This window comes from Gadus morhua, chromosome 6 (genome assembly GCF_902167405.1).
Source record: "Gadus morhua chromosome 6, gadMor3.0, whole genome shotgun sequence".
Taxonomy (NCBI): domain Eukaryota; kingdom Metazoa; phylum Chordata; class Actinopteri; order Gadiformes; family Gadidae; genus Gadus; species Gadus morhua.
Window position 1 is genome coordinate 15,227,972 of NC_044053.1, and position 18,015 is coordinate 15,245,986.

General features: G+C 48.2%; 1 protein-coding gene across 4 annotated transcripts in view; it reads left to right on the forward strand.

Annotated features, from left to right (window-relative positions):
* The window catches only part of dmxl1 (Dmx like 1), a 46,343-nt gene extending 28,394 nt beyond the window's left edge, over nucleotides 1-17,949 (forward strand). For 2 of the 4 annotated variants that reach the window (XM_030359849.1, XM_030359848.1), the window contains 18 exons: nucleotides 813-934; nucleotides 1,990-2,247; nucleotides 2,518-2,735; nucleotides 3,023-3,171; nucleotides 3,404-3,489; nucleotides 5,251-5,452; nucleotides 6,211-6,328; nucleotides 6,703-6,765; nucleotides 8,068-8,154; nucleotides 8,757-8,878; nucleotides 9,488-9,635; nucleotides 11,229-11,289; nucleotides 11,679-11,806; nucleotides 12,735-12,812; nucleotides 12,961-13,052; nucleotides 13,584-13,636; nucleotides 14,477-14,694; nucleotides 15,085-15,324. In XM_030359849.1, the coding sequence (XP_030215709.1) occupies nucleotides 813-934; nucleotides 1,990-2,247; nucleotides 2,518-2,735; nucleotides 3,023-3,171; nucleotides 3,404-3,489; nucleotides 5,251-5,452; nucleotides 6,211-6,328; nucleotides 6,703-6,765; nucleotides 8,068-8,154; nucleotides 8,757-8,878; nucleotides 9,488-9,635; nucleotides 11,229-11,289; nucleotides 11,679-11,806; nucleotides 12,735-12,812; nucleotides 12,961-13,052; nucleotides 13,584-13,636; nucleotides 14,477-14,694; nucleotides 15,085-15,324 (2,443 nt within the window). Of the gene's footprint in view, nucleotides 1-812; nucleotides 935-1,989; nucleotides 2,248-2,517; nucleotides 2,736-3,022; nucleotides 3,172-3,403; nucleotides 3,490-5,250; nucleotides 5,453-6,210; nucleotides 6,329-6,702; nucleotides 6,766-8,067; nucleotides 8,155-8,756; nucleotides 8,879-9,487; nucleotides 9,636-11,228; nucleotides 11,290-11,678; nucleotides 11,807-12,734; nucleotides 12,813-12,960; nucleotides 13,053-13,583; nucleotides 13,637-14,476; nucleotides 14,695-15,084 lie in introns of all 4 variants that reach the window. The other 2 variants (XM_030359847.1, XM_030359850.1) reach the window with 2 other exon arrangements.
* The last annotated feature ends 66 nt before the right edge of the window (nucleotides 17,950-18,015 follow it).

The following is an 18,015-nucleotide window of genomic DNA, read 5'->3' on the forward strand; positions in this document are numbered from 1 at the left end:
ACTTGGGTCATGTATAATACCTGAGCTTTCAGTGTGATCCACATACCACTCAATGTCTTGGTGTGTTCACCGCATCCCTTTGTTAAAATGTTAATCGACACTTATGAACAGCCGCCAACGTTGAACGATTCTTTCTAGACACGGAGCTGAAAGCGACCAAGACCCCCTGTCAAGGTTTCTCCCTAGAGGAGCGTCTAGCAATTGGATGTGACGCGAGGAGGGCAGGAATAGCATCCTAGGCGCCTCCGTCCTTTGGGAGAGCCATTCTTCCTGACTTGTGAATTCCCTCTGACGTTAGGGCAATTGGTTCTGTGGCAGACTCTTTGAGGGGAACTTATTGGCTGCGGGAGAGAGGCACGCTGTGTTCTCTCGAGGGGGGGGTTGGACGGCATAGACGATTCCCTGTGGATTCAGCTCCCATCCTATGGCCTCTACGGCCAACCCATTCCTTTCGTGTCAGTTGCTCTATGATCTTTGGTTGTTGGAGGATGGAGCTGGCACATTCCTCTCAAGACGTACTGGATGTCTTCAGTTAGAACCGTCGCATCGCTGCCTTGTAGAACCTGATTCTTCCATGTCTCGCGGGCATGCGAGTCCAGTGCATCGGTAGATTGTCTAGCCGTCGGTTTGATAGAAAATTGTCGAGAACAAAGTTTTAACATTTGAACAGTTTCACGTTGCATATTTACACCACCTCATCCCTTTTTCAATTTAAACAATTTACCACCGAATCTTCCTTTTTCGGTCTCCTTTGGTTTCCCACTAATTGAGTCTGGTGTCTGTTTGTTTGGCTCCACTTTGTGTGCTCTCAGTCAAATGAACCAGTTCACGGGCATCGTGTACCAGAGTGTGCTGCTGTCTGGGAGGCAGCCCGGGAGGACCGTCAGCATGGACGAGGCGGTGCAGCCCAACACCACTCCCGCTCAGTGGCCAGGTACATCAGGGCTCAGCCCGTCGCCTCAAACCCCTCTCAACGCTGCCGTCACATCACCCATGGTCTCACATGTGTTTTGAGCTGAACTCACTGTTGATATGGGCTTAGACACGCACTCTGTATCCATCCGTTTTGAGAGATCTACCTCTTTTTTTCATTGATAATCCTTTGATAATAAGGGAACATGATGTATTTTGTTATTGTAAGGAGAGGAATATGAAGGTGCAAGGAAGAAGGTGTGATTACCTGGAAAATTATTTCTTAAAAATATCAGACTCCCTGGAGTGTCTGACGTGATACCAAGCCCATATGAAAACCAGAAATGCGAAGCAACTCATTCTGGTATTTTTGGAGCAAAAAGGCTCAAATTGGGTGGGCAATTGGAGAGATAATGGAACCTGTGTTTTGGTTGTACCAGGGTGGTGTCTAACTAAAATGGGGGTCTTTGTCCCCCAGAATGAGCAGTCAGTTAGCCATCTACAATGACACGGTTCATCACAGTAAATCTCTTTCCAGGGACTTGTTTAACTATAATGGAGGCTACAAATTGAGATTGTGCTGCTTTTCAATTGCGCATATGCACAGATATTAAAACGGTTCGGTGGCGTTTTACAATCTGCGCACACTGATACCCTGTGTGCCGCTTGAATCCCCCACGGCTCTTTGAAAATGATTCATCAGAAAAAGCTAACGTTTCCATCCGGCGCAATCTCAATTAAAATGGGCTTCAGATAAGCAGTTGGGAAATCAAGTCGGGAACACACAGCTGTGTCGGTTTTATTTGGCCAGCGACGATGATGGAAAACGTCCCCCTGCCTTGTGAGCAGGTGATTGAGGGTGGCTTTACCGCGCTCGTTGGGAAACGCTTAAGATCTGCTGGTGGATTGCACCGCAGATCCCACTCAAAGGGTACTTTTTAACAGGTCTCCCAACACGTCTGGTGCTCACAAGACCCATCACTGACTTTGACTCACCCTGCGTGTCATTCCCCTTTCTCCTGGATCCCATCCCTCCTCTCCCTCCCGTTCTTCCCCGCTGGGCTCCTCTCCTGTCAGGCATCGCCTCTCTGATCCGCCTGCTGAACTCGGCCGGGGAGGAGAGCCAGCCGGGTCTGGGCGTGCTGCTCTGTGAGATCCTCACCGCCGTCTACCTCAGCCTGTTCGTCCACGGCCTCGCCACTCACTCCTGCAACGAGCTGTTCCGCATCGTGGCGCACCCCCTCAACAGCAGGCTGTGGGTGGCCGTGTTCGGGGGAGGGGTCAAGACCCCCGTCGCCGAGAGGCTCAACGGGCCGCAGGCGTTCTCCCCGCCAGGTGCCGTGTGTGTGTGTGTGTGTGTGTGTGTGTGTGTGTGTGTGTGTGTGTGTGTGTGTGTGTGTGTGTGTGTGTGTGTGTGTGTGTGTGTGTGTGTGTGTGTGTGTGTGTGTGTGTGTGTGTGTGTGTAAGCAAATCTTTCATTTCCTCTTTTTCTGTATAAACAATACTTCAGAAAGCTTTCAAACATGCAAAGAGGGATAGGGAAGAGGATGGATGGGACTCGAGCCTAAATCCACGGTTAAAGACTATTTTGTCCGATGGCTTTAGATTCGCCTTCAAATGACAGCTCAGAAAGGAAGTCGAGGCGCTTCAGGATGATGTCGTCGCGCAGCAGCTCCAAGGAAGAGGCGGGGCTACAGAGGGAAGGGTCAGCCAGCCCAGCCAGCCTCAGTTCCCCCTCCGTAGTGGAGCGGGAAGCAGCCTCCATCTTCAAGGAACGCTTTGTCCCGCCCGACCTCAGCATTTGGGACTACCTTATTGCCAAGGTACCAACAAGGAAAATAGGACCACACCGCCTTTACCACTTGAATAAGATGATCAGCATATTTTGCTGAAATTCTAAATCACATTCTTATGTACACTCTCCTACCGCTTGTCTTTTGTGACAATAAGATGAATGCTGGTAGTAATGAGGTAAAGTAATTCTCAGAGTCAAATGAATGTTGGTCAGCCATAACAAAAGGAGGATTCTGGCTGCTGTACTTTTTGGAATCCTTCATCATCCTCATCAAAGGCTTGTTCTTCTCTGTCCCCGATGTTGTGGCTCCCGTAGCCCCACCTCCCGCCGTCTGAGGAGCGGGAGGAGTACGACTCGGAGGACAGTCACAATAGCCAGGACGAAGATGACGATGACGAGGACTATGAGGACATCTTCGACCCCAACTCCCCCTTGAGAGAGCACTCCAACAACAACTCCTACAGGTAACGACTGGTGTGACGCAATGTTAACTCAAACTCCATTGGCTTATTTGAATAGAGTTTATAGCTTCACTTCAGACCCTTTTCCTTTTTTGAGAGAGAGGATGTTTCCGTCCAGTTAATATTCCGTCCAGTAAATAAGGACACATACACTGAGTGGATTCTAGAAGGAAACAAGTATAATGAAGGTCCCTTGTTCACCTCCTGATATACAATGTATCTCCTTCTCCTATAGCTGGTGTCTGATGCGTCTGGCGATGGTGCAACTGGTTGTGATCAACCTAAAGTCCTTCTATCCCATGGCCGGACATGACCTCATAGGTAAGGACCAGACAACCGTCTACACACAGCCCTTGTTTGCGTGGCAGATGGGCTGCGATGCTTGGTTGTAATTTGAATGCTCTTGATTGCATCAAAGCTGAGAGTCAATCATCATCATGTAAATTAACATTAGACAATTTCCCTGCCAAACTAAACGTGACTGATTGAGGGCTGCGGCTGTGGATTATTTTGACAGTCGATTAATCTGACGATTAGTATATCTGATTGTCTAATCGTCCTAATTGATTCATCGTTTGACTTTCAAATAAAAACATATTATTTTTGGCTCGTTGAATACATTGGATATTAAACATGTCTTGGCACATTAACGGTTGGGTAGTTCTTAGCTAAAATCCATAGGAAATTGACTTTTTGTCAGCCTATTTTTAATAAAGACTCACTCTCCTGACAGTGGTTTTCCACAGTGGCTTTAGTTTCACATCAATATGAGGGGAAATAAATCGTGTTCCTTCACCGCTGACTTTGATTTTTAATGAAATGCAAGGGCTTTTCATGGGACAGTACTTTCGTATTGTGTGATTATGAATGCTGAAAGATCGTGACAGTGGTAGATTTGTTTTTGCTCTTAGTTTACGTCATTCACGGCAAAGCAGGTTATTTTGTCTCGAGAAGAGGCCTTGTTACCCCCATTGACCTACATAAACATATTTCAACTCCTTTTCAATATGTTCTCAGTGCTCTCACAACGATTTAACAGGATTGAACAACATTTTACTGTGTATGGCCGACCAAGTTTACAGAAACAAGATTTCACAACCATATTGTCATCTTCTAGAGTCTTCCCAATGTAATAGACCATTGGAGTGGACTGCTAGTTATTGAGTACTGGAGCTCCCAACTTGATCAAGTTAACTCGCTCACCAAAAAGTGTCTTATACATAGAGCACCGGCATAATAATAAAGATGTTCATTATTTAATGCTGAAACTGTATGTTAAAGCCTATGCCAATATTCTCAATTCCGAACCAAACGTCGTTCCGTTTACTTTAGGATACGGATGTGTTTGTGCATGATTGATTGAGTTTCCCTAATTTCGGCTGTGATATTTGACATAGGATATAGCGGCAGACTGATTACTGTCCAGGGACACTTTCATGCCCTCTAGCTTCCAGGCTTAGCCCACCTTCAAATGTTGTTTGTCAACGTGAAACAACCTCGTCGGTTATTTGGCTATAATAGACCACTTGGGGTTATTTGTCTGAAAATATGGGTGAACGGTTTTACTTACATTACACTTTGTCGTCTCAGTGCGACTCTGCTGATTGGATCACATTGGTGCGCGTTGACCACCAGATGTGGACCCTTGGGCTTCGCCGTATCGGATCTTGCTCACGTTATCTGTGCCCTTCGCACACATCGTGGTCTGTCGCACATTAAAATCCGGTTTCCTAGTGGTTGTGTGGATGGCGGTTCTGGTCACGATGTGGAGGGATAAGTGGCTATAGGTGCTGCTACACAGCTCGACAAACACAGAGCTAGTTCTCATTTGAAACAAAGGGGACGTGTATAATCAGGGCTGGAGTGAATGCTGAATACATAATATTTTATTTTTTTATTCTTTTTACAAGGTCGTTTTGGGTGAGCACTGAAATCAGTCCTTTTTATTTTAGTTTTATTCTCCAAGCCACTTTGTGGTTGTGTCACTCTTAACAACTCTGTTTGTACACCCGTGCCTCCTTTGTCTCCATGCATGCGTATGCACATGAGGCGCCGCCTTCACTCTTTGTGCTCCGCGTGCAGATCTGCCCGTGGGCTCGCCGCTGTGCCACGCGGCGCTGAAGAGCCTGCAGTGCTGGGAGCAGGTGCTGCAGAAGAGGCTGGAGCTCTTCGGAGGCCCTCCCTCCAAGTACATCGTCACCTTCTCCCAGGAGGACACGGCCGCCCCCGGGCCGGCCCTCCTCAGACACAAGGCTCTGTTTGAACCCTCCAACACGCCGTTCAGGTATACACTACCGTGTAGTTTATGCTATAGTGCCCCACAAAGGGCAGTGTAGGGACTACATTGACCTTTGTTGGTGGCCGCCTCCTTTTAAAACCTTATATACTAATTTTAAAGTTTAAATATAAAATTGAATGGTGAGCAGATAAGCTTTTAAAGAATTGAATCGGTATACCATAGCATCGTCTTCCTATTAGTTAGTCATCGGAGGTCTTCAAAACGGTAACTGATCAAAAAACCTCCTGGCTGAACTCGGCTAATTCAGAGTGCATTTTCTCTCGTTCTTACCAGGGCCTTGAGGGGCTTGTCTCTCGACTGTTCCCAAAGCAATCTTCTAAAGTACAGTAATGCACTTTATGCGATTGCATCAGACTTTTTTTGCACATTCCCTTCGAGCAAGGAGACAAATGTTAACATAATACGCCGCGGTTTTGGTTTTGATTGTAGCATGCTGTCGGCGGCAGATACCCCGCCTGCCTAGCCGCCGCCGCCGCCCCTGCGGGTCTCACTCTAAACCGGCCTCTAAGCCCAAGCGGCCCGCTCTAATCTACCACCATAGTGTAGTGCTTTCATTAGGAATTACTGTGGAGCGGCAGGGTGTGTTTGATGTGTCTCGCCCTTTAGCAGCAGATATGTGGAGTCCTCTAACCCCCCCCTCCTCCTCGCAGGCCCAAATCCCTGTAGAATAAAGAAATTGTATTTATTAATTTTATATATTTTATTGCCGGCTCAAATCCACATGCCCTCTCTTTGCCCCCCAGCTCTGCGCACCACTCTGCACTGCCGGTGAAGCGGCTGTGGCAGTTCCTGGTGAAGCAGGACTACGTCCAGGACACCTTCATCAGGAACATCTTCACCAAGAAACGAGGGCCCAACGAGGTACGACGGCCCGGCGCCGCACACTAGCCTTGCTGAACGGGTCGTCTTTGGAAGAGGCTAGCCGTAGCGCTTCCAAGAACAACTACATCGTAACACTATTGACATCATCGCTGACTCACTATCGCTGTATCTGCCCAATCAATGGACAGCGACACATGTAACCATGTTGTAATGATGGAGTCTAACGTGCATGTTTGTATGGAATGCGCGCCGCATGTATTCGTTTATATTAGTTTAGTCTCTTTCCTTTAACTAATCACATTGTCATTCATGTGGTGTGTCCCTGTGTGTGGTGGTGTTTGGGTCTGTGTTTGTGTCTTTGTGGGTGTGTGTGTGTGTGGTCTGCACTGTTGCTTCACTAACCCCTTATTAAGTCGGTTGAGGAGAAGACTGACAATATGAAATGCACCGGGTTGGACGAGGTGGTATCAAAACAGGTACTGCCAACTACTACTCACTTCCCACTACTACTGCAGCTGGTTGGATGGGGGTCAAGCTGAGCATGGAGGGGTCAAGGCAGTAAGAAATCAGGGGGAAAAAGGCTGAACGTTTTTGGGGCTTTTCTGACAATTTCACAGTTTAATTTCCGAACTGTGGATGAATGTAGATGTCAAAACTGTTGGCGGAAGAATGAGAGTACGTTTTAGTTTTTTGGTTATGGTTTAATAAGGCATAAATGTAGGAAACGAAACAAAGGAGTCAGGGAAATTAAGTCACAAATGTTCTGCTTTTGCAAAATCAAAGTCTTGATGGAAATGTGCGTCGTCCGGCGACTGAGCCAAACACCCGGTAGATGAGCTACACGTATGTCTAGCGTGAGCCTGCTGGTGGAACAATGCGTAGGTCATGATTTATGCACACTAGTCGCCGTTCTGGGTCATTGCCAAGTGGACTTGGAACTTTGTGTTCGTGTTAGCTATGGAAATTAATCTTACATTGCGCCATCTTGATTATGCATCTCAGACTGAAGCTGAACGCCCACAAAGCCATACATGTCTCTCTCTCTCACGCTCACTCTCTCTCCGTCTCTCCCTCTCTTTCACTGTCTCTCTCTCTCCCTCACCAACACCCACCCTCCCTCCGTCTGTGTCTCTCTCTCAGGCTCACTCTCCCTTCCAAACTACCCCATTTTACACTCGGCTCGTTGTTAATTAACCCAGGTCTCCCGGAGGACCGACTACGAAGCTGAATGGTTTCTGATTAACCAGCCCAACGCTGTCGCACTAAATCTGTATTCCACGGGGATTATGTGTTCTGTGGAAATGGCAAACCGCCATATTTAGCCTTCTCTAATGTGGAGTTTGACTTCATTCCTTCCGACACACAAAGGCGAAGCCCCTTTCCCCTTGAATAGGTCGACGGCCGACATAATTCACGGCATTTGAACGTATCGTCCCTAAACATCATGTGATGCACGCCTGCGTGCATCTCCTAGGATTTTGGTTTCTGTCTAGCTGCAGGCGGTTTCTTTGTGAGTTAGTTGTTTTTTAAGTTGACTGCCCATTGCTGAATTACGCCACGCTTTATGCACTACTCCTGCGTGTGCCACATCTAGATAAACACAGCGCAAAACAGGTCTTTTACTGGCACTTTAAGTAGGACTTGTGTTGGTGAGGTTGTAGGACCAATGCAGCAGGTCATCTGCATCTTTTACATGGACTTTGACTAGGACATGTGTTGGTGAGGTTGTAAGACCAATGCAGCAGGTCAGTGGGTTGATGATGTGTGTTGCTTTGCAGATGGAGACAGACTCGAGTTCCGCTGTGGGAAAAGCCCGCATCATCCACAAAGAGTCTGACATCATCACAGCCTTCGCCATCAATAAGGTACGGGGCCTGTTGATCAGCCAGCCAACCTCACCAACACTAATATTGAAACGCACACATTCCATCCCAAATGCCCCAACTTGTACATTGAACACCAAGACCTAGGTTAACACTAATTTATATTTAATGTATAATATGCTGTGTGTTATTAATTTTTTTCTACTAAAGAAGATGCAGAAGATTTATGTAATCATAAAATTATACTAAAATTATAAAATTAGGCTGATTTATTAAGTAAAAGCATAGGCACTGGCGTATCACACAAACCTACACACGAGCACACACACACACACACCTCAGGTCACAATTTACTGCGGTGAACTGGATGACCGCAGCCATAAACTGAGCGGGGAGAATACGTTGTATCTTCCCTCCCAGGCGTCAACAAATTTCATTTTCGTGCGTGTGTGTGGCTTTTTTTTATTGTCTCTTTCCATCGTGTCCTTTTACTCTGCTCCCTCTCCTCTGTCATTCCTAACCTCCACTTCGGTGTGTGTGTATGTGTGTGTGTGTGTGTGTGTGTGTGTGTGTGTGTGTGTGTGTGTGTGTGTGTGTGTGTGTGTGTGTGTGTGTGTGTGTGTGTGTGTGTGTGTGTGTCTCAGGCCAATCGGAACTGTCTGGTCATGGCGTCGACCCATGACATTCAGGAGCTGGACGTGTCTTCCATCTTGGCGACGCAGATCCTGACCTGGATCGATGAAGATGTCGAGCCGGAGGCCAAGAAGTAAGTGAAACACCCGTGTGTGTGCGTGTGTCCTATGGTACCACATAAATGAATGCTGATACGAAGCACCACTACTTTGTATTGGAAATGATTATTATTTGTATGAGACAGGTTGGAGGGGGGCTTCACTGTGTGGGTACATGCCCAAAAGACGGATAGACGGACGGATGGATGGATGGATGGATGGATTGATTGATGTGAGAGAGAAATGGAGAAGTTTTTTGACAGTAAAAAGAAAGAGCCAAAAAAACCTGAACCATGTTAGACATTTGCGCTAGAGGAAATCTTGGCAGCAGTCTGTTTTTTTTCATATTTCCAATATCCCCCAGCCGAATGCAGCAATGTTTTCCTCCTGCTCACAAGTATGTGTGCTTGGAACTTGTGCTGCTGTTGTTGCTGCTGCTGTTGCCCAGAAGCAAACTCAACAGAGTCATGCTGTTGCTATGTTCCTCGTCGGAACCCATTTGCATCATTAATTCGGCCATAACGGTCTGAGTTTTTCTCAAAATAAAAATGTATTTCGATACAATACAATCATCTTTGCCCTTTTTACAAACAAAAAAATGATAAAACAAATTCACGTCCATTGTCCTTTTTGTCTCTTTCCAGTACGGGCGGAGATGATTTCCTCGTGGTCCAGTCCCGTGACGACTTCGGCACGCTCCACGGCACCACGCCGTACACCCACAGTTCCCCCGGCACGCCCATCAACATGCCCTGGCTCGGAGGCGTGCAGACGGGCAGGGGGGCCTCCGTGGTGAGCCTCCCTCCATCTGCCTCCCCTCTGGAGCTGTGGATGTCTTCAGTCTCTGTGCTCTTTAGCTCTGCAGCCAGCCTTCAGTTCATGGGGTTTTCCCTTACTCGATTTCCTTGGGAAGATGTGCTTCTACTCATACGGCCCAGTAGTAACGTTAGTAGATTACGACCCTTCTGACTTCCGTTTGGAAGTCCTTCAGTTAATGGTAATTATTTCTCGCAGCGTGGCTTACCAACCACAGAGGTTGTGAGGTTGACTTCCATCTCTGATTTCCAAAGGATCATGTCTTTTGTAGCTCAGTTAGAAGCAGTCATCAGGTCCCCAGTTTTCCCTCCAGGGTCTAACTGAACTCGCTGTTTGGGCGGCCAATACACCAGGACATAGCCTCCGGGACATAGCCTCTGGGACATAGCCTCCGGGACATAGCCTCCGGGACATAGCCTCCGGGACATAGCCTCAAGGACATAGCCTCCAGGACATAGCCTCAATCTCAACCTCCGTCACATAGCCTCCATGACATAGCCTCCATGACATAGCCTCCATGACGTAGCCTCCATGACATAGCCTCCATGACATAGCCTCCCGGACACAGCCTCCATGACGTAGCCTCCATGACGTAGCCTCCATGACGTAGCCTCCATGACGTAGCCTCCATGACGTAGCCTCCATGCGGCCTAGAAATTCTGAAACACAGCAGAGTGGTTGCTTTATTTGACTAACATAGCGCCTATCCAACCCGTCTGAAAACCGTAACAGCAGTCTTAAAGTGCACGTGAACCCACTGTTTCAGCTTGAACTCGCACACAACGAAATTGAAGAAGAATGTGTTTTGGGATGTCCCCTCCAGGATCTTAACTGAACTCGCTGTTTGTGCGGTAAATCCCTGATGACGTAACCTGCATGCGGCTCCGTCTGCAGTGAATATTGATCTGCTTGCATTGTGTTTATAATGATAGCGGTGCCCTTTTGAAATCTGCCCACTGTGAGTCATGTTTGGTGTTGTTGCCCAGCTTTGTCATTGGCGGACCGTACACCGCCAGTGGCAAAAACACACACACACACACACACACACACACATACACATACACACACATACACATACACATACACATACACACACACACACACAGAGACAGAGACACACACACAGACACACACACACACACACACACACTGTGCATTGCGGTACGGAGACGTAGTCTAGAACAGCATTTTGAGTTCAGTGTTTGGTTTTCCTAACACTGGGAGCTCCCACTTTCTGGAACTGGATTGTGAACCAAACTAATCCAAGCAAAGCTTATAATCTCAACGCAAAGGTCACCGTAGACAAACCACCGCTCTGCTCATAATAATATCCCCCCCTCTCTGTTTTCATCTGCTCATCAAGAATGGTGTGTGTGTTTTTGGTGTGAGGCAAAGCGCACTACTTGGCAAACTACAGCACAACTTTGTTTGGTTGGTGCCGTGTGTAGTTTGTGTTGTTTTTGTGCTGGTTTCAGTTCATCCCCGCCCACGCGGTTCAGACTGAACAGAATGCTTGACTTAGCTCTGTCTTCCTCCTCTTCGTGTTTCTCTTTCCCCCGTCCCTTTCAGCTGATCAAAAGAAACATCAACAACGTGAGGAGGATGACTTCCCATCCCACGCTGCCGTACTGTGAGTGACTCCGCACGCTGCACTTACTAATACTTTGCTCACACACTCTCCGTTCACACTGGGGCGGGGGGGGGGGGGGGTTCACACGTTCACCGACGCAATTTGAGCAAAGCGCCCTGTCACACGGTTAAACGTTGACTAATACGGGTGATAAAACAGCCAATGTTGCGAGTTCTTCTCGGCTGTGTAGAGACAGCTGTGTGCTTGAATAATAAATAAATCTAGAGTCAAAAAAATGTCGCTCTTTTGTTACAAACCTTGTATGTTTGGCTACCATCCGGTTGTCTGATGGTTCTGAGTTGCGTCATTCCCAGCAGGTCTCTGTACAGTACGACTGCTAGACGTATGTCTATGCTGTGACTATAAAATGAGTACAATTGCTTCCCCAGACCTGACGGGCGCCCAGGACGGCAGCGTGAGGATGTTTGAGTGGGGCCACTCCCAGCAGATCATCTGCTTCAGGAGCCCGGGGAACTCCAGAGTCACCAGGATACGCTTCAACCACCAAGGGAACAAGGCAAGGGGGAGCCACGCACACGTCTGCAAGGGCTGCTGTCCTTCACACAATCTGCTGACGTGCTCGCACGCCGACTCACTAAGGGACAGGGACACGCATGCACACGTGGACAATACACAAACACATTGATGCACACACAAACGGACACACACATGATCAAACACACACGCACGCACATGGACAAACGCATGGACACGCACACACATGCACACACAAACGGACGCACACACATATGGACACAGACGCGGGCATACATGGACGCACACGTACGCAAAGACACGCACACACACACGCACAGACATGGACACACAGACGGATGAAGTTGATGAAAGAGAGAAATTCACTTAAAGCCACAGTACACACACACACACACACACGCATGCACCGCCTTCACGACGTAAAGCACACTCCTATCAGTAACACAGTCGGACGTGCCCCCGCCTTGTCTAACGTGGGGCGCTCAACGGCCCCTTCTATGGAAGTGGTGCTTTGGATTCAGGGGAGGAATCCAAACAGAGCCGTAGAGGACGTTGGCCCTCACCTTGGGAAACGGGGGGGGGGGGGGGGGGGGGAGATTGCACACACACGTCAGACCTAATTTCAGGGTTCCTAAGTGACTGAATAATGGTCGGAGACGTTTCTTCTCCCATAATTCCCTGGGGTGCGGTGGGAGGTTCGGCCTCCGAGACCCCGCTGCTCTGCGGTGGAGGGTCCGGCCGTACCTCGGACCGCCCGCTCCTTTTCTAGCAAGGCCTAACCCACACATAAAACCAAGAGGCCAATAGGAGAGACCCTCTGTAGGGGGGGGGGTCTCGGCCTGGAGAGACAGTCCTGCTATAAAAGTTGATTGAGTAAACGTATGTCAGACCGGTGGTGGTTGCGTCTCCTTTGGGGGGTACGGTTGTCCTAACGTTGTGGTGTTCTGTAGTTTGGGATCGTGGATGCGGACGGAGGCCTGAGTCTCTGGCAGACCAACACCAGCGGCACGGCGCCCAAGCCCTACTTGGTAAGCCCCGTTACATCATCCTCCATCTATTGTTCTCCCCCCTCCCCCCCCCCTCTGGGGGTTTCTTCTGATTGCGTCGCTGTCCAGACACTGCTGACTCACCGTCTACTGGTTTATCCGTTGTGTGTGTGTGTGTTTGTCGTGGCAGACCTTGCAGTGCCACAACAAGACGGCTCATGACTTTGTGTTCGCCGGCTCGTCCTCCCTCATTGCCACGGCGGGCCTGTCCGCGGACAATAGGTGAGCCCCCTCCGTCGCCTTAGTGTGATTGGCCGTTACAATCTGTTTTGAAAATCGGCCTCTTCTGACATCACCAGTGGGCGTGGACACGCCCACTGGTGATGTCATAAGAGGCCGATTTTCAAAACGGACATCACCAGTGGGCGTGTCCACGCCCACTGGTGATGTCATAAGAGGCCGATTTTCAAAACGGACATCACCAGTGGGCGTGTCCACGCCCACTGGTGATGTCATAAGAGGCCGATTTTCAAAACGGCTTGTAAGGGCTCATCCCACTCACACCTGGTGGCATAATATGTCACCTTTTTAAAGTCCTACACGAGTCCTCTCTCGCCAACAAGGTTGACTTGCTTTGTTGAAGAGCGTATCAGATAAATGACCACGTAAAGGAAAAAAAGGATTCACGGCCCCCTTTCAAGAAGCGACATGCCGCTATGGCCCGCGGTCGTCCCAGTTCGATGTGTGTCGGAACAGGTGAGCAGCACCTCTGAGCGCCAATCTGACGGATGCCCCTCTGTGTTCTCCCCTCAGGAACGTCTGTCTCTGGGACACTCTGGTGACGCCCCTCAACAGCCTGGTCCACGGTGAGTCCGCTGAAACCGATGACTGCACCCAACACCGCCGCCCCGGAGCCCGTGACAGATCGCTCATCCGCTCTCCGTTTACTTTGGGCATTGGTTTCCTGTCGCCTCTTTGAGTTCTCCCCGAGTGCCCGACCCGCCTCTCTACAGATACATCTCTTTCGCCTTCTCTTCCTCTCTTCATCATACCTTAATGTTGACCGTTCATTATTATCATTCAGACACGAGTCATTAAAGAGCAGCTAGTGGTTTATGTGATGGATGCCTACAGGGAGACTGTGAACGCTGGTGGAGCAGGAGGGGGGGGGGGGGGATTGAACCCAGTTCCTTACGGCTGGGAGTTTCATACCCACTAGTGTCGTGGCCATTTCTTTCAGAGAAATTGCGTCTATTTAAATGTCTGCATACATTAGTCTCCTCTCTAGCAGGGTAGTTTAACAGAGCTTTCCTCCCCAGAAGGCTGTTGTCCTTACATCAAAGGGGACATGGTTTCACCCTCTGATATCTTAGGGGTAGGGGAGTACAGTTTCACCCCTTTTCTGTTAGGCATCTTGCCAAGGGGGAAGATATTTACATTGTGCGTTCTTAATTAGGGGTAACTGCTTTCTTGTGACCATTTAACGACAAAAGGTTAACAACAAAGGGGGCTTGTTAAAAGATGGGATGGCTGGATAATACAAGCAACAGGCAACTAAGCGTATATGATTAAAACAAACCAACATATGACCTTTTTCATCACACTAACACTGCCCTATACAGCCCCCTAGCTGTCTCTCTCCTCCCAGCCTTCTGCTGCCACGAGTCGGGGACCTAACTGTCTTCCTACTCTGTCTCTCCCCCCAGCCTTCTACTGCCATGAGTCGGGGGCCACGGTGCTGGCCATGGCGTCCCGGCTCCAGCTGCTGATCACGGGGGGCAGGAAGGGCTTCCTCAGCGTGCTGGAGCTGGCCCACAGGCGCCAGCGCCGCAGCTTCCAGGCCCACGACTCGCCGGTCAAAGCCCTGGCCGTGGACCCCAGCGAGAGCTCCTTCGTCAGCGGCTCGGCCGAGGGGAACATCAAGGTACCCCGGCCTCTTGCAGAGCAGGGGGGAGGTGGGGGGGCTTCATGTTGGCTTTAAGGATGGGTGTTTTTTTGTGAAGGCTGGTATGCACAGTGTGGACACTGTGGTTTGGGTAACACTTATGGGGTACATATAAAGGTACATTAGTAAACCATTCATTAGTGTGAGTTAATGCCGCGATGAGCCTTATTACCTAGAATAAGCGAAGGGTTAGGGGTATTGGGTTAGGGGTATCCCTAACCCTATTAACTAATGTATAAATGAATACCGTAGTTAATACGAACACTTTAACCTTAGTCAACATGAACTACATTAATAAACATCACCACCATTGGTACCTGTAGCCCCTTTTGAACTAACCCTGACGATGTGCTGGCTTGTCCTCCTCAGGTCTGGAGCCTGGCCGACCAGACTCTGCTCCACAACTTCCCCAGCGAGCACGCGCGCCAGTCGCTGTTCCGCAACCTGGGCACGGGCGTCATGCAGCTGGAGGCGGGGCCCACCAATCACGTCTTCTCGTGCGGCGCTGACGGCACCATGAAGATGAGGGTCCTGCCCGACCGCTACAACATCGCCGCCAACAACAATCACCACGGCAACCTCAGGAGCGACGTCAAGTTCGTCATATAGCGAGCGGCCCCGGGGGGGCCAATCCCCACGGCTCATTCCAGCTTCGGGGTTCCGAGGTCGCCCCCGGGCGACTTCCATTCAGAGTGCTTCGAGGAGGGGGGAGGGGGGGAGGAGAGCGGGCTTGGGGTGGGGTCGGGCGGGATAGGGGGGGTCGGCCCGTGGCGGCGGCGGGGGTGGCGGCATCGCCGCTAAAGGACCTTTATTGTTAGCCCTGAACACGGCGGGTCATTCATCAGCCGTGGAGGATGATCTCACATGTCAGAGAGGACTTTCCTGTACGCCCGGGCGACGCTGGCGCTGAAGAACGGCTCGGGCGACTGCCCCCGTCATAGACTGGGAGAACAAGGCCGGAGCGCTTATTGATCGCTCACTCCGGGGGGGGGGGGGGGCTTTGTGGAGGCCGTTGGAGATCTGAATCGGCAGTGTCTGGAGAAACTGGGAGCCCTCAGGAGAGAGCGGGCGGGGGGAGTATGGACTGAGGACCTGTTCTGTCAAAACGGATGTGATTTGATCATGGATGCAGTTGGACGTTCCTCCCCCAAAAACCACCGCCTCCACCCATCTGCTACCGAACGTCACCAGACGATGTTTTCGTTTTTTGAGGCCCTTGGCTTGAAGCCGTGAGAGACGCTAGAGGGAGTGGGTATGACTTGATTTGAGGAGAACATGCCCAGTATATGACATGGTTCACCAGAGACTCCCTCATAATGTCCACACACTGTCATATCTAGTAAGAGACGTGATTACCGTTATTTATCACCAAGATAAACTATTAGTAGATGAGGAGGAAGGGGGGAATTGTGCAGATCACGTGTATGAGCACCTTGTAGTTAATTAATAAGCTGTAGTGTCAATCTCCCTTGCTTGGCGCAACCCAATTAGAACCCGGATAGCTCACTGCATATCGTATCCAACCACACGACTCCCGATATAGTGCTTTGCATTACTTGGTTAGGAAGTGAAATCCAGTGTAAGAACTTGATTAAGAGATTTAAAGCGGTACTTGCAGGGTTGTTTTTAAAAGCTGCCTCGCACAAGAGAAACAACAACTCATTCCATGCAGAAATACTCATGGGACCTTAATGTTAGGGTTTTACTATGGATAATAAATACATATATACACACATACAGTATAGAGATATATATACACACACATACATACAGTATAGAGATATATACACATCAGTTTGACCTCTGATTTGCCCTGAATCGCCAAACCAGTGCCCTGAGAGGCCATTTGTCTTCAATCTATTTGCACATTCAGTATAATGAAGGAATTCCAATGTTGTATTTAGCACAGAGCTGCAATGCTAGATGGTACGTCTTTTATGAGCGCAATATGTGTGAAGTTTCTAATGGTCCTGGTCTTTATTAAAATAGCAGTATTTTTAAGTGTCCTTAAACTTTCTGCCAGACTAGAACTGTTAGTAAGGAGGAGTTTTTGTCATATGAGTTGCACAAATTTGGTTTAATTTAAAAGACCGGGCTCTTATTGGTTGAGGTTTTTCAATAAAACATTGTGTCAGTATTTATTTTACATGTTCACCTTTTAATAAATTCTTTGCCGTTGAATTGATGGTGGGTTAATATATTGAAAAAGGAAATAATTTTTCCCCCTTTCTTTTCAGGAACCATAATTATTTTATAGTGGACATGGCAGTTTATTTGTACAATGACACACCACTCTTAAGTGGACTTTACTTTCATTTCCAGATGGGCCAGGACTGAAAAAACATTTGACTATCCTCTGATAAAGCTAGTTTGACCAGGATTTTTTTTTATTGTTTTGGAAATGGTAGAATAGAGTAATCTTTCTTTTTATATTGGAATGTGTTATTTTGTGAATCGGTGGGATCCAATAGCCGAACTATACCTTGATTGGGGGGGATTATAGGAACAGATTCTAGTCTCGTAGCCAACTTGTCTAAAGGGGTATAGATCCACAGAGCTTACACACCATCAACATCAAGCTGCTGAAAGAGAAGGACATTATTTACTTTGATGGGAGAATGCTTTGTAGATCAGGCCCCAGTGACTGTATATAAACTGAATGGTATATTAAGTGGCTTTTTACTCTGCATAGCCGTGGCTATTAGTATTCCAGATTCAATGTATCTAAGGACATGCTTCTGTTACCAAGTATATTTCTGAATCTGGTTCATAAGAAAATATATATTTGGATTGATTTATCCATATCCATTAACTAAGAATATTATATTAACTAATTATCATGGTCATGGGTTAGCATAGCGTGTGTGTTTACTTTGTAAACTAATTTGAGAGAAACTAGCCTAAGCACAATACATCTTTTATGATATACAAAAAAAGATCTGCTTTAAAGCCACAGCCAAACCCTTTTATCCCGGCGGTCCCTTTTCTTTTCTCAAGCGAAGTCTTCACTGAAAATTGGCAAACTGCTCCACTTACGCACTTCATGACTCAGTCTGGGAACTTGCTATGGGACAGAACCATGACGTTAAGCGAACCATGGTGCTCTGGTCGCATTTAATCTCACCAATGTGAATTTGCTTAGATTCTAATTTTATAACAAAGATGTGTATATCGTACTGTATTATCTACATTAAATGTAAGGATGTAATAAATCAAACTTCATGTAACATGGCACCAATTTGTCTTTGTTTTTTAATTGCGATCGTTAACATCTTATGAACGGTAAAGGGGAAAGCTATG